The following is a 25,240-nucleotide window of genomic DNA, read 5'->3' on the forward strand; positions in this document are numbered from 1 at the left end:
GTAACCCGATATTTACCCTGGTTACCATTGTAAAAGTAAAAAAAAAAAAACACTACATACATTCTGATGTCTTTCACGTCCCCCGCCGGCATCCACAGGGTTAAAACTGCTTTCGGCAAAAGCGCTGCTAATTCACGCGCTGCTGCCTGGAGCTTCCCTGCGCTGACACAGTGGACGCCGGGGGACGTGACAGACATCAGAATGTGAGTATGTAGTGTTTTTTGTTTGTTTGTTTTTTTTTTACTTTTAAAATGGTAACCAGGGTAAATATCGGCCCTGCGCTTAGTAACCCGATATTTACCCTGGTTACAGGTGAACACATCGCTGGATCGGCGTCACACACGCCGATCCAGCGATGACAGCGGGTGATCAGCAACCAAAAAAATGGTCCTGATCATTCCCCAACGACAAACGATCTCCCAGCAGGGGCCTGATCGTTGGTCGCTGTCACACATAACGAGATCGTTAGCGGGATCATTGCTACGTCACCAAAAGCGTGACATTGCAACGATATCGTTAACGATATCGTTATGTGTGACTCCAGCTTAACCTGCCATAAGCCAATGCTCACAGCTGAGGGTTTGCTTCCATTGTGTCCAATCTCCTGGAAGATAAATAATCAGCAGAGGCCCTGTAGTGATGGTTCCCTGATTGTCTACACTGGACACAATGTAACAAACCCTCAGCATTGCTGTCGCTGTATTTGATGAAACCATTATTACTTTAGCAAAACAAAAGTCCAAACGTAACGTTCTAGACGCCTCTGACCAATATTAATACACAAAACAGCAAAGCCAGCCACTAAATTCTAAAACTTAACATTTAATATGTATACTTCTAAAACAATATCTTATGTTTAAAATTATAGTTAGGTGCTCATGCGTACCAGTGCACTAGACAAAAAATAGTTTGATCTCACCAAACGCCGTTTCTCTCCTTCTTGTAGATTTCTGTGCTTTTTCAGAGCACGGCGTATAGGAGAGACAAGTAAACCTTTTCCCCTCAAGGGGGAGACGAAGGGGAGGGGGTGGGGGTTGGAGCCTATCTCCCCTGTCGTGCCCCGTGTATAAGTCTCCCGCCCTAACAAGGGCAGTTACCAAGTTTGAGCCTGTTTAAATGAAGCCCATTGGAAAATATAGCCACCCTGGATAATGTATCGTCTTATACTTCCTTTTTTCTTCCCAGGGGAGATAGGCTCCAACCCCCACCCCCTCCCCTTCGTCTCCCCCTTGAGGGGAAAAGGTTTACTTGTCTCTCCTATACGCCGTGCTCTGAAAAAGCACAGAAATCTACAAGAAGGAGAGAAACGGCGTTTGGTGAGATCAAACTATTTTTTATCTAGTGCACTGGTACGCATGAGCACCTAACTATAATTTGATGAAACCAGCAACTCCTTATAGGGGTTTTCCAACTTCTCTTCACAATTGTGAATTGTATCAGAGATAATCGAATGTTTCTCGTTTCTTAAAGGAAAATGATGCTGCTCTTATACGAGGAAGGTCTGCGGGTCGTCATCCACACAAGTAACCTGATCCATGATGACTGGCACCAGAAGACCCAGGGGTAAGAACAACTCGAATTCTCGGCTGTGCACAGCGGCATCTCATAATCTGGACATTCTGATAATCTGACATCCAATATTCTGGCTATGGATTGATGAGGAAGGTATAAGGTGTGTGGTCTCATCTCCGACCACATGTCATTATATTATATCGTGGTGTTATCACCGGGGGGGGGGCTGACAACCTCTCACTACGTACAAGCAGGTTGTCAGCAGTAATGGATGAGGAGCTGCAGTGTAGTATCAGGAGCAGGGAGCGTCTGACATTACACCAGAGCGTCTGTTACATCTGTGTCCTCCTCGCCTCCCGCTATTGTCCTCTCTGCAGCTTACATCTGAAAGCTTTTCTCTTTCTTTTTCTCTTTTCTCTTGCGCACATTCAGGTTCCTTGGCTTGTTTACCATTGGGGTTTTTTTCCCCTTTAGACGCCCCATACTCTTGTGAAAGTGACCATACCGAGACATGCCTCACTAAAATCCACAGGATTCCCACGAATCCCTGACACTCCTGTATAGTTTGTAATTGATAAAGGCCAGATGCGGCCGAAACGTTTTGCCTTGACTACATTAAAAGTAAAAAAATTCATCCTTAAGTTGAGTGCCTAGTTTATTTTGTATCACCGCTGATCTCTAGTGATGGATAGGAGGCATTCTCAGTGATGTCACCGCTGATCTCTGGTCATGGATAGGAGGCATTCTCAGTGATGTCACCGCTGATCTCTGGTCATGGATAGGAGGCATTCTCAGTGATGTCACCGCTGATCTCTAGTGATGGATAGGAGGCATTCTCAGTGATGTCACCGCTGATCTCTAGTGATGGATAGGAGGCATTCTCAGTGATGTCACCGCTGATCTCTAGTGATGGATAGGAGGCATTCTCAGTGATGTCACCGCTGATCTCTAGTGATGGATAGGAGGCATTCTCAGTGATGTCACCTCTGATCTCTAGTGATGGATAGGAGGCATTCTCAGTGATGTTGTCGGGGTCGTCACGACAATACCCTTCCTTCACCAGTCATTCCAAATTAGAATTAAAAGCATGTTGGTACCGGATAAGAATGAGTCAGACACAATGCTGGTTCAAACTCATTGCATGCTCGTGTGTAACGTCACAGCAACAACAACTTTATTTTCTAATACACAACATTATATGATCTATTGGGGGAAGGTGTGCAGAGGGCGGGGTTAGGCGGGGTTTAAGCAATGTATCTAGTATTCAGTCCTTCTGGTTGGCTCTGACATCATCTGATGAATCTTCCTTTGTCCACATCTTGTCCACATCGCTTTAAGTATCATTTCCAGAGAAATGATACTTGTCCTTCTGGAATGTGTAACTTGCTTCTTCAGCAGGGCGAATCTGGGGCAAAGGTGAAACTGGCAGCCATCTTAAACACAGTTAAATTTGCATTAGCAAGCAAAGGGGAAAACTTATGGTTTCACAGCATAAGAATATATAAAAGTACAAAGAGTATAAAGATAATATATTTTTACCTTGACAATCCCCCCTAAACACTAAGTTTTTCCCTAACAAGAAAGATCCTTCGAGACTGTCCATGTGATTGGGGAAAGGGGAGGTGGATTTCTTCATCCAGACACCTCAGAAGCTCTCCCCTTGTGAGAGGCCTCCAGGCAGCTGAACCCTTCACTAGCTTCACATGGAGTTTTCCTACTGTCCCTAAACTAAATCTCTTTGCATCATCTGAGAGTAAAGGGTATTGTCTATCTTCTTGAGGGGGACGTACTTGGGGATCTCCCCTGGATCAGTGCCATCGCACTCTGGTGGGTCTACTTCTTGGTTGAGGAAGGTGCCAGTCGGAGTTGCTTCAGCAATAACCTTTTTATACAGGGGAATAACACAACAGAGGATTATCGATCCAACTACAAGGAGAGCAATCAGTACTAGACAAGCTTGTTGAAGGAATCCTTTGAGCCCATCCAACCAACTGGAAAAGAAAGATGTGTCTACTCCAACATTAGATTTTAATTCTGCTGCTAACCCATTTATCTTTTTAAGGGCTATCATAGTCTTTCCATTCACCCCAGAGTTCTGAGGGATATAGGTACAACACTCCTCTCCCACCATCCCACAGACTCCTCCTTTCTCAGCTAAGATCATATCAAGGGCTAGTCGGTTTTGGAGGGTCATTCTAGTGTTAGGGCCCAATTCCTCAACTATACCTTGGAAGGCATCACAGGTAAAATTGACAAACCTTTGTTCACTGTAATATATGTAATTGATCCCATCAACATTTTTATTAATCTGCACCTGTGGGATTATAGAAGCAAAGCTAGCATAGATCTGTTTCTGGGATTTAAATTGGTTAGGCACCCCCCTTGGCACTCCAATGCCATCGACATATATCAATGGATTTTCTTCATAACTCATGTGGAGCTGATCGAGACTTCTCCTCTTTCTGGTATTTTCATCAGGTGTCTCTGGATCCCAAGGTAAAATCTTGAACTGCACAGCTAGTTTAACCCCTTTACCCCCAAGGGTGGTTTGCACGTTAATGACCAGGCCAATTTTTACAATTCTGACCACTGTCCCTTTATGAGGTTATAACTCCGAAACGCTTCAACGGATCCTGGTGATTCTGACATTGTTTTCTCGTGACATATTGTACTTCATGATAGTGGTAAAATTTCTTTGATAGTACCTGCGTTTATTTGTGAAAAAAACGGAAATTTGGCGAAAATTTTGAAAATTTCGCAATTTTCAAACTTTGAATTTTTATGCAATTAAATCACAGAGATATGTCACACAAAATACTTAATAAGTAACATTTCCCACATGTCTCCTTTACATCAGCATAATTTTGGAACCAATTTTTTTTTTTGTTAGGGAGTTATAAGGGTTAAAAGTTGACCAGCAATTTCTCATTTTTACAACACCATTTTTTTTTAGGGACCACGTCTCATTTGAAGTCATTTTGAGGGGTCTATATGATAGAAAATGCCCAAGTGTGACACCATTCTAAAAACTGCACCCCTCAAGGTGCTCAAAACCACATTCAAGAAGTTTATTAACCCTTCAGGTGTTTAATAGGAATTTTTGGAATGTTTAAATAAAAATGAACATTTAACTTTTTTACACAAAAAATTTACTTCAGCTCCAATTTGTTTTATTTTACCAAGGGTAACAGGAGAAATTGGACCCAAAAAGTTGTTGTCCAATTTGTCCTGAGTACGCTGATACCCCATATGTGGCAGTAAACCACTGTTTGGGCGCATGGGAGAGCTCGGAAGGGAAGGAGCGCTATTTGACTTTTCAATGCAAAATTGACAGGAATTGAGATGGGACGCCATGTTGCGTTTGGAGAGCCACTGATGTGCCTAAACATTGAAACCCCCCACAAGTGACACCATTTTGGAAAGTAGACCCCCTAAGGAACTTATCTGGATGTGTGGTGAGCACTTTGACCCACCAAGTGCTTCACAGAAGTTTATAATGCAGAACCGTAAAAATAAAAAATCATATTTTTTCACAAAAATTATATTTTTGCCCCCAATTTTTTATTTTTCCAAGGGTAAGAGAAGAAATTGGACCTCAAAAGTTGTTGTCCAATTTGTCCTGAGTACGCTGATACCCCATATGTGGCAGTAAACCACTGTTTGGGCGCATGGGAGAGCTCGGAAGGGAAGGAGCGCAGTTTGACTTTTCAATGCAAAATTGACAGAAATTGAGATGGGACGCCATGTTGCGTTTGGAGAGCCACTGATGTGCCTAAACATTGAAACCCCCCACAAGTGACACCATTTTGGAAAGTAGACCCCCTAAGGAACTTATCTGGATGTGTGGTGAGCACTTTGACCCACCAAGGGCTTCACAGAAGTTTATAATGCAGAGCCATAAAAATAAAACAAAATTTTTTTCCCACAAAAATTATTTTTTAGCCCCCAGTTTTGTATTTTCCCTAGGGTAACAGGAGAAATTGGACCCCAAAAGTTGTTGTCCAATTTGTCCTGAGTACGCTGATACCCCATATGTGGGGGGGAACCACCGTTTGGGCGCATGGGAGGGTTCGGAAGGGAAGGAGCGCCATTTGGAATGCAGACTTAGATGGAATGGTCTGCAGGCGTCACATTGCGTTTGCAGAGCCCCTAATGTACCTAAACAGTAGAAACCCCCCACAAGTGACACCATTTTGGAAAGTAGACCCCCTAAGGAACTCATCTTGATGTGTTGTGAGAGCTTTGAACCCCCAAGTATTTCACTACAGTTTATAACGCAGACCCATGCAAATAAAAAATATTTTTTTTCCACAAAAATTATATTTTAGCCCCCAGTTTTGTATTTTTCCAAGGTTAGCAGGAGAAATTGGACCCTAAATGTTGTTGTCCAATTTGTCCTGAGTACGCTGATACCCGATATGTGGGGGGGAACCACTGTTTGGGCGCATGGGAGGGCTCGGAAGGGAAGGAGCATCATTTGGAATGCAGACTTAGATGGATTGGTCTGCAGGCGTCACATTGCGTTTGCAGAGCCCCTAATGTACCTAAACAGTAGAAACCCCCCACAAGTGACCCCATATTGGAAACTAGACCCCTCAATGAACTTATCTAGATGTGTTGTGAGAACTTTGAACCCCCAAGTGTTTCACTACAGTTTATAACGCAGAGCCGTGAAAATAAAAAATCTTTTTGTTTTCCCACAAAAATTATTTTTTAGCCCCCAGTTTTGTATTTTCCCAAGGGTAACAGGAGAAATTGGTCCACAAAAGTTGTTGTCCAATTTGTCCTGAGTACGCTGATACCCCATATGTTGGGGTAAACCCCTGTTTGGGCACACAGGAGAGCTCGGAAGGGAAGGAGCACTGTTTTACTTTTTCAACGCAGAATTGGCTGGAATTGAGATCGGACGCCATGTCGTGTTTGGAGAGCCCCTGATGTGCCGAAACAGTGGAAACCCCCCAATTATAACTGAAACCCTAATCTAAACACACCCCTAACCCTAATTCCAACGGTAACCCTAACCACACCTCTAACCTTGACACACCCCTAACCCTAATCCCAACCCTATTCCCAACTGTAAATGTAATCTAAACCCTAACCCTAACTTTAGCCCCAACCCTAACTGTAGCCCCAACCCTAACCCTAGCCCTAACCCTAGCCCTAACCCTAACCCTAGCCCTAACCCTAGCCCTAACCCTAGCCCTAACCCTAACCCTAGCCCTAGCCCTAACCCTAGCCCTAACCCTAGCCCTAACCCTAGCCCTAGCCCTAACCCTAGCCCTAACCCTAGCCCTAACCCTAACCCTAGCCCTAGCCCTAACCCTAGCCCTAACCCTAGCCCTAACCCTAACCCTAGCACTAACCCTAGCCCTAGCCCTAACCCTAGCCCTAACCCTAGCCCTAATGGGAAAATGGAAATAAATACATTTTTTTTTATTTTTCCCTAACTAAGGGGGTGATGAAGGGGGGTTTGATTTACTTTTATAGCGAGTTTTTTAGCGGATTTTTATGATTGGCAGCCGTCACACACTGAAAGACCCTTTTTATTGCAAAAAATATTTTTTGCAATACCACATTTTGAGAGCTATAATTTTTCCATATTTTGGTCCACAGAGTCATGTGAGGTCTTGTTTTTTGCGGGACGAGTTGACGTTTTTATTGAAAACATTTTTGGGCACGTGACATTTTTTTATCGCTTTTTATTCCGATTTTTGTGAGGAAGAATGACCAAAAGCCAGCTATTCATGAATTTCTATTGGGGGAGGCGTTTATACCGTTCCGCGTTTGGTAAAATTGATAAATCAGTTTTATTCTTCGGGTCAGTACGATTACAGCGATACCTCATTTATATCATTTTTTTATGGTTTGGTGCTTTTATACGATAAAAACTATTTTACAGAAAAAATAATTATTTTTGCATCGCTTTATTCTCAGGACTATAACTTTTTTATTTTTTTGCTGATGATGCTGTTTGGCAGCTCTTTTTTTGCGGGACAATATGACGCTTTCAGCGGTACCATGGTTATTTATATCTGTCCTTTTGATCGCGTGTTATTCCACTTTTTGTTCGGCGGTATGATAATAAAGCGTTGTTTTTTGCCTCGTTTTTTTTTTTTTTTTCTTACGGTGTTTACTGAAGGGGTTAACTAGTGGGACAGTTTTATAGGTCGGGTCGTTACGGACGCGGCGATACTAAATATGTGTACTTTTATTGGTTTTTTTTTTTTATTTAGATGAAGAAATGTATTTATGGGAATAATATTTTTTTTTTTTTTTTCATTATTTTGGAATATTTTTTTTTATTTTTTTTACACATTTGGAAAATTTTTTTTTTACTTTTTTACTTTGTCCCAGGGGGGGACATCACAGATCAGTGATCTGACAGTTTGCACAGCACTCTGTCAGATCACTGATCTGATAGGAGTGCAGGCTGCTTCACAGTGCCTGCTCTGAGCAGGCTCTGTGAAGCCACCTCCCTCCCTGCAGGACCCGGATCCGCGGCCATCTTGGATCCGGGGCTCGAGCAGGGAGGGAGGTGAGGAGACCCTCGCAGCAACGCGATCACATCGCGTTGCTGCGGGGGGCTCAGGGAAGCCCGCAGGGAGCCCCCTCCCTGCGCGGTGCTTCCCTGCACCGCCGGCACATCGCGATCATCTTTGATCGCGGTGTGCCAGGGGTTAATGTGCCGGGGGCGGTCTGTGACCGCTCCTGGCACATAGTGCCGGATGTCAGCTGCGATAAGCAGCTGACACCCGGCCGCGATCGGCCGCGCTCCCCCCGTGAGCGCGGCCGATCGGCTATGACGTACTATCCCGTCCAGGGTCAGATAAGCCCAGGGCACCTCGACGGGATAGTACGTCTAAGGTCACAGAGGGGTTAACAAGGGTGCATTGACCTATCCAGGCATTAGGCAACCTAGGACGGAGCTTACCATCTCCACATAACCAATAAATGTCGTACATATACTGTGTATGATTAGCTAGCAAGTCAGTATCTAGGGAACTGTTCTCTTTGCAGAAACCTGTCTCGAAGACCCCTACTGGTGTACCTGTAGTGTCATGGGAATTATAGTAGGTATAATTATCAGCTAATACGGTTATCCCTCCTGGGACCTTTAGTTTAGGTGCTTCATGAATTAGTGGGACATAATCTGAGCAATCAGTGGACTTTAGACCCTTCAACAGATTCATAACACAGGTAGTGGTATTGTCATCAGGAAAAAAAAATGCATATGTGTATAGATGTATATTCGCTGCAGCACAAGCAGCACATCCTATAGAGATACTCTGGACTCTTACATTGTATCTTACCCATTCTAACCATAAGTTTTTCCTTGGGGCTGTTTGTGTTTCTATGGAGAAGACTTCTTGCCAACTAAGACCTGGAATGGGGATTACTTCGTTAACTATATTTTGCAAACGTTCACCTGGGCCTGTTTTAGCTGTACTGGTAACGGGGGCCTTGGTTGGTCTGAAGCTAATATCCTGGAGCTGTATATGGCCTAAATTCCCATAGTATCCACTATTAAACACATTATGAAAATATCTTCCCAGCACAATTGTTATCTCTGGTAACACATATATAATACTGGATAATTCCCTCTACCACCCGCTGAGTCTCGGGGCACTTGACTACATCGCAGAAATCAAATCACCAGATATTTACCGGGGCCGTTAGGTTTACCCAGAGAATAGTGGCACCGGAATTCTTATTTACAATAGGGGCCAAGGAGGTAGGGGTGAGGATGGCCCTAGGACCAAAAACAACAACAACATTTTTCTTTAATCACTGCTGCGACTAGGCGCTGGTCCGGTCTCGTGTGAAGCGTGGATCCAGGTGCTCTTTCCTTCAAGTTTTACTGACATAGCTTTTCACGACCATAAGACCACCAGACTTCAAGTTGTGACAAATATCGGTTTCTGCTGAATCTGGAAGGGAAGAAGAAACTAAAACATGGGTGTTAGCAACGTTTTTTTACTAAACTGAATAACATATTGAACAGCACGGTCAGTTTCTTCTGACAACTACTGAGACTGGAAATTTGCAACTGAGAACCTAGCACCAAACAATATCTCATATGGGGACAGGCTATGTTTTGAAATAGGGGTAGTACGAATATGTAAGAGCCCTGGCCATGGAGCCGTAGTCTCCTGCATCAATTTGGTCAATTGTCCCTTCAGTGTGCCGTTCAGCCTCTTAACTTTCCCACTAGATTGTGGATGGTATGGAGTATGGAGGCTACAGTGGATCCAAGCATTGTCAGAACCTCCTGATACACATGAGGAGAAAAGTCCGGGCCTTGGTCACTTTCGACAACTTCTGGAACACCATATCTGCATATAACTTCCATCACCAGTTTCTTTGCTGTGGTATTTTGCAGTCATGTTGGTAACGGGGAATGCTTCTGGCCAATTGGAGAACATATCGACAACCACCAGACAATATTCATACCTTCCAGACTTAGGCAACGTGATGAGGTCCACCTGGAGCCTTTGGAAAGGATAGTCGGGCTTAGCAAGGTGCTTCGGGGTTACACGTTGAAGTTGACCGGGATTGCAGGTCTGACAGATACCTCGATGTGTGGGCCCATGCGCCCACGTGGCAATAGCAGGGTACATCCGCTTAGGGAGACACACAAGTTGGTCCTTTTTCCAGCGACCATGTCCATCCGTGCTCCATCAGCTTTCCACTGCCTCACTTCTTCCTTTGGAGACATTCTCTGCATCGTCATTAAGCGGTCTTGCGGGGTCCGGCAGAAAACCTCAGTCTGTCATAGATCATCAGGTTCCTGTAGAGTCAGTGTTTCTTGTAGCTGTTTACGCTGAGAGCGTGTGGTCACCATAGCTGGTGTGGTCAGTTCAACGGGTAGGAGAGCAGCGGCTTTTGCTTGCATATCCGCAAAGGCGTTAACTCCAGTCTGTGGTCTGTTCCATAGTACCGTGCTCCTTAACTTTGATAATGGCCACCTGAGTAGGTAATTCGACTGAGTCCATGAGGGCTTTAACAGCTTCAACATTCTTCACTGGAGTCCCGGCGGTAGTAACAAACCCTCGATTGGCTCATAGGCTCCGAAATCATGAACAATACCAAATGCATACTGTGAGTCCGTGTATATATTAGCCCGCCTGTCTTTGGCCAGAACACATGCAGTAGACAGATCCTGAAATTCTGCTTCTTGTCCTGACAGGATGGGAGGGAGTGCAGCTCCGGGCAATACAGTATCTTCCGTAGTAACAGTGTATCCGGTGTGGAATCTGCCAAAATCATCAGCATATCTTGAACAGTCTTTCAGGGCCTTGTAGAGAGGTAGCATTATGCGGGATGCGTCCGGTATCCACTAACAATAATAAGTACATAGTCCAAGGAAACGCTGGAGTTCAGTCTCCTCTTTTGGAAATGGAAGGGAGCTGACTGCTATTTTTCTTTCTTCTGTGAGGTGTCTGGCACCCTGAAGGAGACAGTGACCCAAAAATATCACTTGACCAAGGCAGAACCGAAGTTTCGAGGCCGAAACCCGACAGTTCAGATCTGCCAGATACTTGTGAAAACTAACAGTGGCAACAATGGCTTCCTGCTCTGTCTGTGCACACAACAAAACAAAAAAAATTACCCACATACTGAAGCAACGTGACATAAGGATATTCTAACTGCCAGGGTTAGAGACACTATCCCCCCTATTTTTTTTTTTTTTTTTTTCTAACTGATTGGGAAAGGACATGTAAGATACACATCTCATTATATTCATCTGCATAGGGGTTATATAACGTAAATACCATCTGACCATCATCTTGGAATTATATTCTGGAGCGGAACTTGTGATAATAAATCTGTCCCCAGTAAATTTACCGGACATAAGGGAGAGATTACGAACTGAGCAGTAACTTCAGGGAAAGGTCCCACAGGGATGGGTTTTGTGAGAGTCTATCAATTGGGTCTGCCATCCACTCTAATTAAAACAAGCTCTTGGTCTGAGAATTAACATGGCGAGGGAGATTTCCAGACACAGGGTTAAAATAGATATTGGAATATGACACTGGATTTGTGTAAGGGAGGGGGGCTGGAGATGAAATCTGTTTCTTGGGCCACTGATAAGGAAGCGAGCTGCGAGCTGTGTCCTTGAAGCTGCGGGGGCTAGAGAGCGGTGGGGGCCAAGAGCGCAGCTGCTGATACAGACTGGGTTAAGTTCTTCTGGAAACTTTGTACTACTCCTAATGCATCGTCCGGACACCATATTTCACTTTAAACTTACAATAATTCTTTCTAATTCAATACAACATTGTACTATTGCTTTAAACACAAATCTCTCAGCGCGTACTGAACCAAGGACAGAATATGCACAACTCCACCATATCCCTCAGCGCAGCTGCATTGGCCCCCCTCTCTCTGGCCCGCAGCACAAAGAGGAGAAATCGGAAACAATTCGCGCAGGGGTTCACCCCTCCCATCAGCTATAAACACAGAGATAAGAATTTACAGCATTCCTCAACACAAAAGAAGAAAAACAACAACGCAGCTATTTGACTCCCCCCTCCCATCGGGTGTTTTCACAGATCTACACAGAGTAACGGATTACAGCAGTTCTCAGACTCAATTAATTTATACAAAACCTTCACACAATTCATATACCAAAACACCTTAGAAAAACCAATGATTGAGGTATTTTATAGCCAAACACGGGCTCTGCATCCTCTCATCCTCCCTCTCCATCAACCTCTTTCCATCCCTCATTCTTTAAACCTCGCGCAACTCGCAGATGAGCTTGCGCTTGTTCTAACAGTCCTTTATCTTTCAATATGCCCTTTTTGTTCTCTATGAGATTGTGCCATATAGACGGCTGCAATCTCCCTTTCGAGGGCAATCCTACATGCTTGTACAACCTCTCAACATTCTTGACTGCCTTCTTGCCCTCCTGTGACTCTACTATTGTCTTGACTTCCACAGCATCCTCACTTAACTCGTGGGGCACGGACTTCTTCTGCTTCAAGAGACGCAACATGACTCACAGAATACTACGCCCTTCTGCAGTAGGCCGCTGACAGCGACAGCAACACTTGTGTCCTAACACGGAGCCTCGCGCTCGACGTGCTATGAATAAAGAGCCTCGCGCTCAATATTTTTCCCTAACCTGAACACCAGTGATTACAGTCTGTCCTGTCACGATATTCTAAACGTTGGGAGGCTGTCTCCTAGTGAGACCCCTCCACTGTGTTTCTGGTGGTCCCCCTCTTGGGACGTCTTAATTACCGATATGTGCAAGTGTGTGCAATTGTTTCTGGTGGTCCCCCTCTTGGGACGTCTTAATTACCGATATGTGCAAGTGTGTGCAAGTGTTTCTGGTGGTCCCCCTCTTGGGATGTCGTAATTACCGATGTATGTGCGTGCAATATCACAGAGGCTGCGTCTCCTGTCCCTTTCTCAAAGCCGCCCCAATCTACAACTTCTCAATCTTTCACTCTATCACTACTAGACAATAGTCACGGGTAGGGTGGTTGAATGGAGTACAATGACCGGTGGAGGAGGTGTGGTGTACACGAGGACGCGCAGAGTGCGACGTCTCTCAGTTGCTGGTTCGAAGCGTGGCACGGGATCGCGCTCGGTCTCACCACTCGACCGGTCACTCCCCAGACCCAAGGAGACCACAGACTAACCAATAACGGCTGAAACACTAGCAAGTGTGACACATACATAGTATGTGATCTCCACTTACCGTGTTTAGAGGGTGATCAGTCCTCGAGGTCAGCCACTACGGGTGTCATCCACGGACGTCCAGGCATGGGTCCAGGGGGTCTCGGATCGCCAGCCACGCCCCACGTTGGTTGCGCCAAATTGTCGGGGTCGTCACGACAATACTTTTCCTTCACCAGTCATTCCAAATTAGAATTAAAAGCATGTTGGTACCGGATAAGAATGAGTCGGACACAATGCTGGTTCAAACTCATTGCATGCTCGTGTGTAACGTCACAGCAACAACAACTTTATTTTCTAATACACAACATTATATGATCTATTGGGGGAAGGTGTGCAGAGGGCGGGGTTTAAGCAATGTATCTAGTATTCAGTCCTTCTGGTTGGCTCTGACATCATCTGATGAATCTTCCTTTGTCCACATCTTGTCCACATCGCTTTAAGTATCATTTCCAGAGAAATGATACTTGTCCTTCTGGAATGTGTAACTTGCTTCTTCAGCAGGGCGAATCTGGGGCAAAGGTGAATACTGGCAGCCATCTTAAACACAGTTAAATTTGCATTAGCAAGCAAAGGGGAAAACTTATGGTTTCACAGCATAAGAATATATAAAAGTACAAAGAGTATAAAGATAATATATTTTTACCTTGACAATGTCATCGCTGATCTCTAGTGATGGATAGGAGGCATTCTCAGTGATGTCACCTCTGATCTCTAGTGATGGATAGGAGGCATTCTCAGTGATGTCACTGCTGATCTCTAGTGATAGATAGGAGGCATTCTCAGTGATGTCACCTCTGATCTCTAGTGATGGATAGGCGGCATTCTCAGTGATGTCACTGCTGATCTCTAGTGATGGATAGGAGGCATTCTCAGTGATGTCACCGCTGATCTCTAGTGATGGATAGGAGGCATTCTCAGTGATGTCACCGCTGATCTCTGGTGATGGATAGGAGGCATTCTCAGTGATGTCACCGCTGATCTCTAGTGATGGATAGGAGGCATTCTCAGTGATGTCACCTCTGATCTCTAGTGATGGATAGGAGGCATTCTCAGTGATGTCACCGCTGATCTCTAGTGATGGATAGGAGGCATTCTCACTTAATGTACATCCCTTTTAATTTAAATTCTATGGAATTATCAGTAGTTTCCAATCTAATCATCTATTCTCTCCTTGTTTTCCTGATCAGTTCTTGCTTTTAATGAATGATCACTTTTTTTTTTTTTTGTTTCATTAGGCTCATACAGCTGATGACCTTGTTACAATGTGTCAGTGAAAACAATCCTCTGTGAGTCCAGCGCAAAGGCATCACAAATCTCTCCCTTTCTGGATCCTGGACTTGTCGCCCACACTGATACATTGTAATAAACACATCCGTTGTGTGATCTGGATTAGTTGTCAAATTCTACATATAACCCAGAATGTTCCGCTTCACTGACAGGAAGCAGAGATGTTAGAATTGTTGTGGGATTGCCAGATATTTCATGTTGGATGCAGGCAGATCTTTCCCTTATCCAGTGGTGCAGCTCTGGATAGGTGATACAGGCCGACTTCTCTCCATGTTTCCGGTGTACGTTTTCCTCCACCTCATTTCCGTTGTTCTTCCTCTTCCCCAGGATCTGGCTGAGTCCTCTGTACCCTAGACTGCCGGAAGGATCCTCCTCATTAGCTGGTGAATCAAGAACCAACTTCAGGTCGGACTTGGTGTCTTATCTGTCCTCGTACAACTCTCCGAGCCTCAAGGAATGGATAGATATCATTAAGCAGCACAATCTATCTGAGACCAGGTCTGTACCCTCTGGTTTAACTATAGGGGGCAGAGCTGGTATATTGTCCTCAGGGAGCAAATGTAGTCACCAGGGACCCGGCTTCATGTTGTCCAGACTGATATCATTACATATGTGGGTCACTTACCATGGTTGCTTTATTCTAAAATTAGCTCCACCCCACAGGTTATGCCTGGAATTGCATCTCAACCGCATTAATTTATTGAGCTCATGGTCACATGGGGCACTTTTTCTGGAAAGAAGGCACACACTTTTTAATCCCTTTGTGACTGGGCCAAATTTTATAAATCTGACCAGTGTCACTTTATGTGGTAATAACTCTGGAACCCTTCAACATATCCCAGTGATTTTTTTTTTTATTTTTTTTTTGAAATTTGTGACACATTATACTTTATGATAATGTTAGAATTAGGTCGATATGTTTTGCGTTTATTTATAAAAAATAAAAATAAAAAATCAGAAATTTGACAAAACTGTAAAAAGAAAAAAATAGCAATTTTCAAACTTTGAATGATTATCCCTTTAATCCAGATAGTCATACCACACAAAATAAAGAACATTTCCCACATGTCTGCTATAAATGGGCACCATGTATAAAATATTATTTCATTTTGTTAGCATTTTAGGAGGTTTCAAAATGTACCTGGAATTTTTCCTTTTTCCAAGGAAATGTACAAAATAACTTTTTTTACAGTCCTATCCAGGTTTGAAGTGACTTTGGGGGTCTTATATATTGGAAACTCCCAAAAAGTGATACCATTTTAAGAACAGCACCCCTTGACAAATTGAAAAATGCTGTCAGGTAGTTTATTAACCCTTCAGGTGCTGTTCAGGAATGAATGCAAAGTGACATAACAGGAATTAAAAAATGTATTTTACCATCTAAATGTCATGGCTGAACGTGTTACTATAGCCAGCAGACTCTAAAGCCTCTATTTGGTCATGAATTGCCATGGCAAACATCAGGACCACACAATCATGATCTCAGGGCACCGATGGGTATAAAGAGGAAGCCCCCACACTCTGTTAACCATTTATATGATGTAGTCACTATTGGCAGCAGCATCTAAGGGGTTAAACAGATATGGACGGTGCCACCACTGGTCGTGGCTGATGCAGCAAGTTGTCGACAGCTGCTGGATTATCACCTGAATGAAGATGCTATTTTCTTATATCTCAGGTCAGTAAAAAGACACATTGGCGGTCATTAAGGAGTTAATTTTGGACATTCCCTTTAAGTACAGGGTTTGGCTCTGTTTTGGGCACTGTAGCCCTAATTTTGCACGCCATTCTTAAAAAAGAGTGCACGATGATGTGCCAAATTTGAGACGTGCTCTTCTTAATGAATTTGTGCATCTTTCAGCCGCCATGCGTCACACGGGAGATGGACTCAAGATAGGGTAGACGGACATTGCCATTGTAATTTATATCACTTTTTTGGCATAAGCTATGATGGGTTTATGAACCGTGCTCGGCCCCGTCATGGTTACATAGGCACAGATGCAAGCCATTGTTTTTAGCTTTTAGTCAGAACTTTCTACTGTGATTTCTGCAAAGTTTACAAAGTTTCTGGATGAATAATTTCAGTTTCTAGGTCTTTCCCCAAAATTCTGGTGAAAACTGTTTGATGATGAACCGGCACTGATGTGTGTGATTCTGTTGATTGTCTATTACAGGGTGTATTTGGTCGGATCGACACCCGGGAGGTTCCAAGGAAATGATAAGGATAAATGGGGACACTTCCGTTTAAGAAAGGTATGTCTCCTGTGTACATGGGTTTTTAGTCCCCACATGTGGTAAGTGTTGTGATCAGTCCCTTCTGTAGGACAATTACTGGACTTGGTGGACATCTTTTATCTCTTGCCCAAATCAAACTAATGTTGCGCTGCACGACTTCATTACTAATTTTTCTCCTTTGTAGATTTTAAGGGAGAAGTGCAGCCCTGTCGCTGGCAGGGAATCTTGGCCCGTGATTGGCCAGTTTTCCAGCATAGGCTCAATGGGGTCCGATCAAAGCAAGTGGCTGCATTCTGAATTCAGCGAGAGTATGAAGACCCTGGGGAAAGGGGTGAAAACTCTGCCACATTCAGAAAACCCACTGCAACTGGTAAAGTATTATACTCCAGAGCTGTTCTCGCTATTCTGCTGGTGAAGACACGTTGTATTCTGCAGGGATGTTTTTTATATGGCTGTGCCTTTCCTTGCAGATCTATCCGTCTGTGGATAACGTTCGGACCAGTCTGGAGGGATATCCTGGTGAGTGATAAAGATGCTGGTGCCTTGTCTACTTCTTCTAGTCTCTAGGATAAAGCAATGATGTAACTCGAGTCCTGCCCTCCCTTTTCCCTGCACATTTTACCCAAACCATTTGTTCTCTTTCTACATGCCTTTTGCAGACAGGATGGCAGGTTGCTGGGGACAGCTTCTCCTCTGGAGGCCACAGTCGGTGATTGTCCCCCCTTTCTCTGGGCCGGGTGTCGGGTGCACCCCCATTACCATCATCATTACTCCCCTATGCCACTTGGGTTCCTTATTTCCAGGCAGGTGGTTTGTGTTCTCGGCTTCTCTTCATGTTCTTCTGACGTTGTCTTACAGCTGGCGGCTCCCTGCCCTATGGTATCCAGACCGCGCAGAAGCAACCCTGGCTTCACACCTATTTCCAGTAGGTAACACTGAACTATGTGTATGTATGTGTGTATTAAACTGAAAATCGGAGCTCTTGACATTTTTATTGTGGCTTTTTTTAGACTCCTATTTCCTGTTTTGTCAGGAAATCCACATTATCTAGTAGTGAAGCATCTAATGAGCGTGTTCAAATGTCAGTGTAGGGAGGAGCTATGGCATGGTCTACTTTGACTGGTGGATCCTTTATCTGCTTTGTATAAAGGTGTTATCAGTCATTGTAATCCTGGCTCTGATAAGGAGTGTGTTAAGGTACCTTCACACTGAGCGACTTTAGAACGATAACGATAGCGATCCATGACGTTGCAGCGTCCTGGATAGCGATATCGTTGTGTTTGACACGCAGCAGCGATCAGGATCCTGCTGTGAGATCGCTGTTCGGGGCTAGAAGGCCAGAACTTTTGTTTCGTCGCTGAATCGGCATGTGTGATGCCGATTCAGCGATGTCTTCACTTTTAACCAGGGTAAACATCGGGTTACTAAGCGCAGGGCCGCGCTTAGTAACCCGATATTTACCCTGGTTACCTAAAAAAAAAAATAAACACTACATACTTACATTCCGGTGTCTGTCGCATCCCTCGCAGTCAGCTTCCCGCACTGACTGTGAGCGCCGGCTGTAAAGCACAGCGGTGACGTCAGTGCGGGAAGCTGACTGCGAGGGACGCGACAGACACCGGAATGTAAGTATGTAGTGTTTGTTTTTTTAGGTAGCCAGGGTAAATATCGGGTTACTAAGCGCAGGGCCGCGCTTAATAACCCGATGTTTACTCTGGTTACCCGGGGACCTCGGCATCGTTGGTCGCTGGAGAGCTGTCTGTGTGACAGCTCTACAGCGAGCGCACAGCGACACTGCAGCGATCGGCATCGTTGTCTATATCGCAGCGTCGCTTAATGTGACGGTATCTTTAAGGTACCTTCACACATAACGATTTTGTTAACGATATCGTTAACGAAATCTTTATGCGTGACAGCGACCAACGATCAGGCCCCTGCTGGGAGATCGTTGGTCGCTGGGAATGATCAGGACCTTTTTTTGGTCGCTGATCACCCGCTGTCATCGCTGAATCGGCGTGTGTGACGCCGATCCAGCGATGTGTTCACTGGTAACAGGGTAAATATTGGGTTATTAAGCGCAGGGCCGCGCTTAGTAACCCGATATTTACCCTGGTTACCATTGTAAAAGTTAAAAAAAAAAAAAAAAAAAAACAGTACATACTCACATTCCGTTGTCTGTCACGTCCCCCGGCGTCAGCTTCCCGCACTGACTGTGTCAGCGCCGGCCGGCCGTAAAGCAGAGCACAGCGGTGACGTCACCGCTCTGCTTTAAGGCCGGCGCTTACACAGTGCAGGGACGCTGACGCCGGGGGACGTGACAGACATCGGAATGTGAGTATGTACTGTTTTTTTTTTTTACTTTTACAATGGTAGCCAGGGTAAATATCGGGTTACTAAGCACAGCCCTGCACTTAGTAACCCGATGTTTACCCTGGTTACCCGGAGACTTCGGCATCGTTGAAGACAGTTTCAACTATGCCGAAGTTGTTCCCCGGATCGTTGGTCGCAGGAGAGAGCTGTCTGTGTGACAGCTCCCCAGCGACCACACAACGACTTACCAACGATTACAGCCAGGTCGTATCGCTGGTCGTGATGGTTGGTAAATCGTTTAGTGTAACGGTACCTTTAAACTCTTCTTGAAAGAGCAGGAAATATGAAGCAGTTGCAGACTGTAATCTATGGATAATACTGAATTCTCCACTGACCCTGTTCCTTTTTATTGCAGCAAATGGAAGGCAGAAACTTCAGGCCGCAGCAGAGCCATGCCCCACATCAAGACTTACATGCGGGTATCGCCGGACTGCCGGGAGCTAGCGTGGTTCCTAGTGTCGAGGTAGAAAGCTGTGTTTAATATGAGGTTGTATCGCATTATATAAAGTCTCCTATCCCAACCTCTCAGATCTGTGTAGATAATGTAATGGATGTCCCCTGCAGTCCTATGTAACACCACAGATAACACAGTGATAACTCTGAGTACAGATAGTGTAGTAGATGTCCCATGCAGTCCTATGTAACACCACAGATAACACAGTGATAACTCTGAGTACAGATAGTGTAGTAGATGTCCCATGCAGTCCTATGTAACACCACAGATAACAGTGATAACGGTTTGAGTACAGATAATGTAGTAATATCACATGCAGTCCTATGTAACACCACAGATAACAGTGATAACGGTTTGAGTACAGATAATGTAGTAATATCACATGCAGTCCTATGTAACACCACAGATAACAGTGATAACGGTTTGAGTACAGATAATGTAGTAATATCACATGCAGTCCTATGTAACACCACAGATAACAGTGATAACGGTTTGAGTACAGATAATGTAGTAATATCACATGCAGTCCTATGTAACACCACAGATAACACAGTGATCATTCACTTCCATTACTCCAGAAGTCCTCTAGTCAGGCACGTGTTGTACTAATCCTGACAACAACTCAATCACTTGACCTGCAGTGACTTCTCGGGTTGTCGGCTGGCATTGCGGCGCAGTCCTTGTGTTCGCAGCACCCTTTGTCCTGACACAAAGCGTCCCCTCGGATCTATACCGCCTTTTATGTAAGCTATGCGCGGAACACAATGCCGGCTCTGCTGTACTCGGGAATACATTGATTTATTTGTTGTTTTTGCTTCACTTCCCAAATAAATAGAATCAAGACAATAAATGGCGCCGCTGAATGCCGCCAATAATTTTCTGCACCTGCCGAATATCCGGACGTCCCACCAAGCTCTTGTTGAAATCTTTGTAGCTTAACCCCTTAGAGCAAATGTCACTGGGGTCCCCCTGTGTGCAGCTGGCAGGCTATATACATTCCTAGGGTATCGCCATTTGTAGAACAAGCAATAGCAGGTTCAAACCTCAAAAAAGGACTAAACAATAGAGTAAAACAATATATAAATATTAGCCACTGGTCCTGCCAAAAAAGCAACGTACAGCAATGTCAATGGGGAAAATAAAAAGTTACGGCTCTCGGAAGGAAGGGAGGAAAAGATGATGCACGGAAAATGGTTTGTATCTTGACTGCACACAGAGTAGTTTAAAGGAACAGAATCTGTCATGTTCGTGTAACATTACAAATGAGCAATGATGTAGCAGAGCGGAGTCTGTCGTTGGCCCATGTCAATAGGGTGGTGGACGTGCGATGTGTATTCTGCCATCACACGGCAGAAGGTCAGAGCTGGGTGACACATTGCTGCTCCATATACTGCATCATAACGCAGCTTTCCTAGCACAGACACTTAAAGGGGAATCTCTAAAGTTATCCGCTGGTGACCAAAAGTGGCTTTCCATAGTCTCTAAAATGGCCTAATATAGGTTGTGGCTCGGGGCCTGAACTGTTTGCTAAAACTGGGGAGCTTTCAGCAGTAATTTGATGGTTTGGGTGTAGAATTTTTTTTTCTCTGTTGCCGCTCCTTTAAGCAGCAGCACAAGTTCCTGTGTACACGGAGGCGTCAGTCGCTCTCGGCTGGAATACGGCTCAGTGACCCTCAAGTATGTGAAGAGTTCGGAGCGCCAAGTGGGGCTCTTATCCCAAGTTTCCATAGCGATGGCAGCGAGATTTCCTGCAGTCTTATATAAAAGCTTCTCATTATGGCTTGTCTTTTTTTTTATTTGTAAAGAGTAACAAAAATGCAAAACATCTTCATGCAAATACATGGAGCGTGCCGCCATTCACGATCGGGCAGGGAATTCTCACTGGGATGGGGTTGCTAGGAGTCCATGACCGAGGTTCATTTATATAGTTGCATGTTGACAAGCAGTGGGTGGGTGCCGCTTATGTACTTCACAAGTAAATCTGTATATCCACTACACTGTATTACTTATCCTGTATTATATTCCAGAGCTGCACTCACTATTCTGCTGGTGCAGTCACTGTGTACATACATAACATTACTGATCGTGAGTTACATCCTGTATTATACTCCAGAACTGCACTCACTATTCTGCTGGTGCAGTCACTGTGTACATACATTACATTACTGATCCTGTACTGATCCTGAGTTACATCCTGTATTATACTCCAGAACTGCACTCACTATTCTGCTGGTGCAGTCACTGTGTACATACATTACATTACTGATCGTGAGTTACATCCTGTATTATACTCCAGAACTGCACTCACTATTCTGCTGGTGCAATCACTGTGTACATACATTACATTACTGATCCTGAGTTACATCCTTTATTATACTCCAGAGCTGCACTCACAATTCTGCTGGTGCAGTCACTGTGTACATACATTACTGAGCCTGAGTTACATCCTGTATTATACTCCAGAGCTGCACTCACTATTCTGCTGGTGCAGTCACTGTGTACATACATTACTGATCCTGAGTTACATCCTGTAGGTCTTTTATTAAATAAAATAGAAATACTTTACATGACAATAACTGTGATACATTACAAATAAAACACAACAGAACAGAACATAAGAACAAAGCTCCAATCACACGACAAAAGCCACAAAGTAATAAACCGGAAATGGAACAAAAATGGAGAAAGTTCATGACCTACAAATCAGGGACGAGAAAGAAAAATTCCAATAACATAAAAAAAAAAAAAAAACTAAAAGACAACAAACAAAATACTCAACTTACGTGAATACCTGTAAAAAATTATAAATAATAAATAGTATAAAATCATGTAAGACCCCCGGCCCAGCTTCATTCATACTACTATATACAACCCCAACTACATTCACACCGTCCTATATACAATATTATATACAATATATACACTATAAACACATTATACTAAACCAAACACTATACAACACCGCAAACACAACAAAACCCTACTGGTCCCACTGCCTCACCTTACAGCCCCCCTTACACCACGACATTCACCCTACAACAAACCTAAATACAATACAGTGTACAACATTAACATTTTTTGTTTGTTTGTTTTTTTATTATTATTTTTAATTTTTTTTTATTTTTATTTATTTTTAATAATTTTTTTTTTTTTTAAATATATATACACACACCTACTCTAACTATCCCGCCACCCCTGATCCAGCTCTGGCCACAAAGTTCAGGAATCATCCGAGCTAGGATCAGGCCCCAAAGTTTTTCCCCAGGCGGGGCCTGGGCCAGGCCAGATCAGTCTCTTATCACCGCCGTTGAACCCCCCAATCCCCCCACCCAACCTAACTAAGACCCTCTATTAAACACACTATATACAATATATACAATACATTATATACAATATATACATAAACCAACATCACAGAACACAACCTACATTCTCACCACCCGAGGCTCAAGTTCGATGCCTGCAAACCTTCTATTCAAGGAACAGAAATACAAAACAAAAATCTAGGGTGTAAAGACATCAGCCCACCACCAGGATATAGGAGCGCTAATGGACTAAGGCACCCTGAAAGAGAAACCCCTCCAGAGATGGGCCGCCCTCCGGGCACCCAGTCTTTCGCACTCCAGAGAACGCACCTTCACCAGGGCACCTAGGATGCTGCTACAAACTTCATCTACATGGAGGATTTTACTCTGCGTCGAAACTAAAACTCGTGCGTTCCACGTGAAATACCTGACCACTGCGCTGACTAAGAATAAAGTGGCTCGGTCCCTTCTCCCGAGGTCTCTGAACGCTCCATAGGCCCACTCGGCATAGGACAGAGTGGCCAGCCGCGGCCAACCAATGGAAGCGCCCACCCTGTTGTACACCTCTGTATTAAAGGGACAATGAAGCAGGAAGTGCTCCATGCTTTCCAGCATGGTAGCGCAAGCCTCACAGGGACAATTCCTGTCCACGGAGCTCCTGTGCTTCAAATTGTCCCTCACATACAACTTACCTTGGAAGCAGCGCCAAGTCAAGTCCCAATACTTCTTGGGGATCCTGCTAGAATTTAACAAACTCAACCCAACCTCTAGATCCCGACTCGGGCAGTCCTTGAGGACCAATGGTCTCTGAAAATGCGAAAGCAAGACCCGCATATCAAGGAGTTTCCTCGGGAGGGACCTCACCTCCCACATTCCCAGACCCCACCGGCGCATCATTTTCAGAACCGGGGTAACATAAGCCGGGAGATGCCCGTGGGGTGTGCGAAGATCCTTCAATCTTCCCCCTGTCTCCCATTCCTGGAAGAAAGGCTGAAACCATCCTTTGCAGGAGAATACCCACGGAGGAGCCCTCTCTTTCCAGAGGTTTGCCACGTTAACTTTCAAAAAGGTATTCACTAGAAACACCACGGGGTTCACCATATTCAACCGCCCTAGTCTCCTCGTGCGATAAGTGACCTCCCGTTTGACTAGGTTTAGTCTATTCCCCCATAACATCTGGAAGAATAGACTGTAGACCCGTGTCCAGAGAGGCTCCGGCAAGACACAGACGCTGCCCAGGTAGATTAGCAAGGGGAGCAGGAAAGCTTTGCACAGGTCAACCCTTTCCCTCAGGGTCAAAGACCAACCCTTCCATTGGTCCACTCTTTGGGCGACACCTTTGATTCTGCCTTCCCAGTTTTTCGTGGGGTAATCACCCTGGCCAAATTCTATGCCTAGGACTTTGGCATGTTCTTGGGGTTCGGGGAGGGTGTCCGGAAGATCAAACGTGGGATCCCCGCCTCCCAGCCAGAGACTCTCACACTTGTCCTGGTTGACCTTGGACCCGGATGCCTCCGAGTAGCTCTCCACTTCTGACATCACCACCATCGCCTCCTCTTGTGAAGAAACAAAGACGGTAACGTCGTCCGCGTAGGCCACTACCCTCAGGATAGCCTCTGGCGCCAACCCGCCCATCCCCACCCCCGCCAACGGTCCACAATCAACCCTTCTGAGGAAGGGATCGATCGCAAACGCGTAAAGCAAAGGGCTAAGAGGGCAGCCCTGGCGGACACCAGATCCCACCCCGAAAGGTTGTCCAATCCACCCGTTTACCAGAGGGAAAGTCTCAGCCCCTGCGTATAAGGTCTTAAGCCAGTCCACAAACCCTCCAGGCAGACCATACCTCAAAAGAGTGGACCAGAGGTACTCGTGGTTGACCCGATCAAAGGCTTTTGCCTGATCCAGGGTCAGCAAGAACCCTTTCCAAAGGCCTGCCCTGCCCCGCTCCACGGCCTCTCGGACACCCAGAACAGCACTGAAAGTGGTACGGCCAGGAACGCAACAGTGCTGGGCCTCCGAAAGGAGCCGTGGCGCAAACTTCACCAGCCTGTTGAAAAGTATCTTAGCCAAAACCTTCCTGTCCACATTGAGAAGTGATATGGGACGCCAATTCTCAATGCGTGACGGATCCTTACCCTTTGACAAAATGATCAAAGCCGACCTCCTTAATGATCTCGGCAGAGTGCCCGAGGAGAGACACTCATTAAACACCTGAGTCAAGAGGGGGACCAAGGAGTCCCTAAAGGTCTTAAAGAACTTGGATGTTAAGCCATCCGGACCTGGCGATTTTTTTTTTTTTTGGGCCGAAGCCCATCGATCGCCAGTCTCACTTCCTCTTCTTTGATCGCTTCTGTCAAACCGCCCAGCGAGAGGTCAGCCCCTGGCTCTG

General features: G+C 44.9%; 1 protein-coding gene across 4 annotated transcripts in view; it reads left to right on the forward strand.

Moving 5' to 3' along the window:
* TDP1 (tyrosyl-DNA phosphodiesterase 1) overlaps positions 1-25,240 on the forward strand; it is a 74,389-nt gene that overhangs the window by 21,044 nt on the left and 28,105 nt on the right. For all 4 annotated transcript variants that reach the window (XM_069736634.1, XM_069736615.1, XM_069736624.1 and 1 more), the window contains exons 7-13: positions 1,471-1,563; positions 14,815-14,985; positions 16,662-16,740; positions 16,907-17,092; positions 17,193-17,241; positions 17,581-17,647; positions 19,448-19,555. In XM_069736634.1, the coding sequence (XP_069592735.1) occupies positions 1,471-1,563; positions 14,815-14,985; positions 16,662-16,740; positions 16,907-17,092; positions 17,193-17,241; positions 17,581-17,647; positions 19,448-19,555 (753 nt within the window). The remainder of the gene's footprint in view (positions 1-1,470; positions 1,564-14,814; positions 14,986-16,661; positions 16,741-16,906; positions 17,093-17,192; positions 17,242-17,580; positions 17,648-19,447; positions 19,556-25,240) is intronic.

Source organism: Ranitomeya imitator, chromosome 1 (assembly GCF_032444005.1).
Source record: "Ranitomeya imitator isolate aRanImi1 chromosome 1, aRanImi1.pri, whole genome shotgun sequence".
In the NCBI taxonomy this organism is placed as follows: Eukaryota; Metazoa; Chordata; class Amphibia; order Anura; family Dendrobatidae; genus Ranitomeya; species Ranitomeya imitator.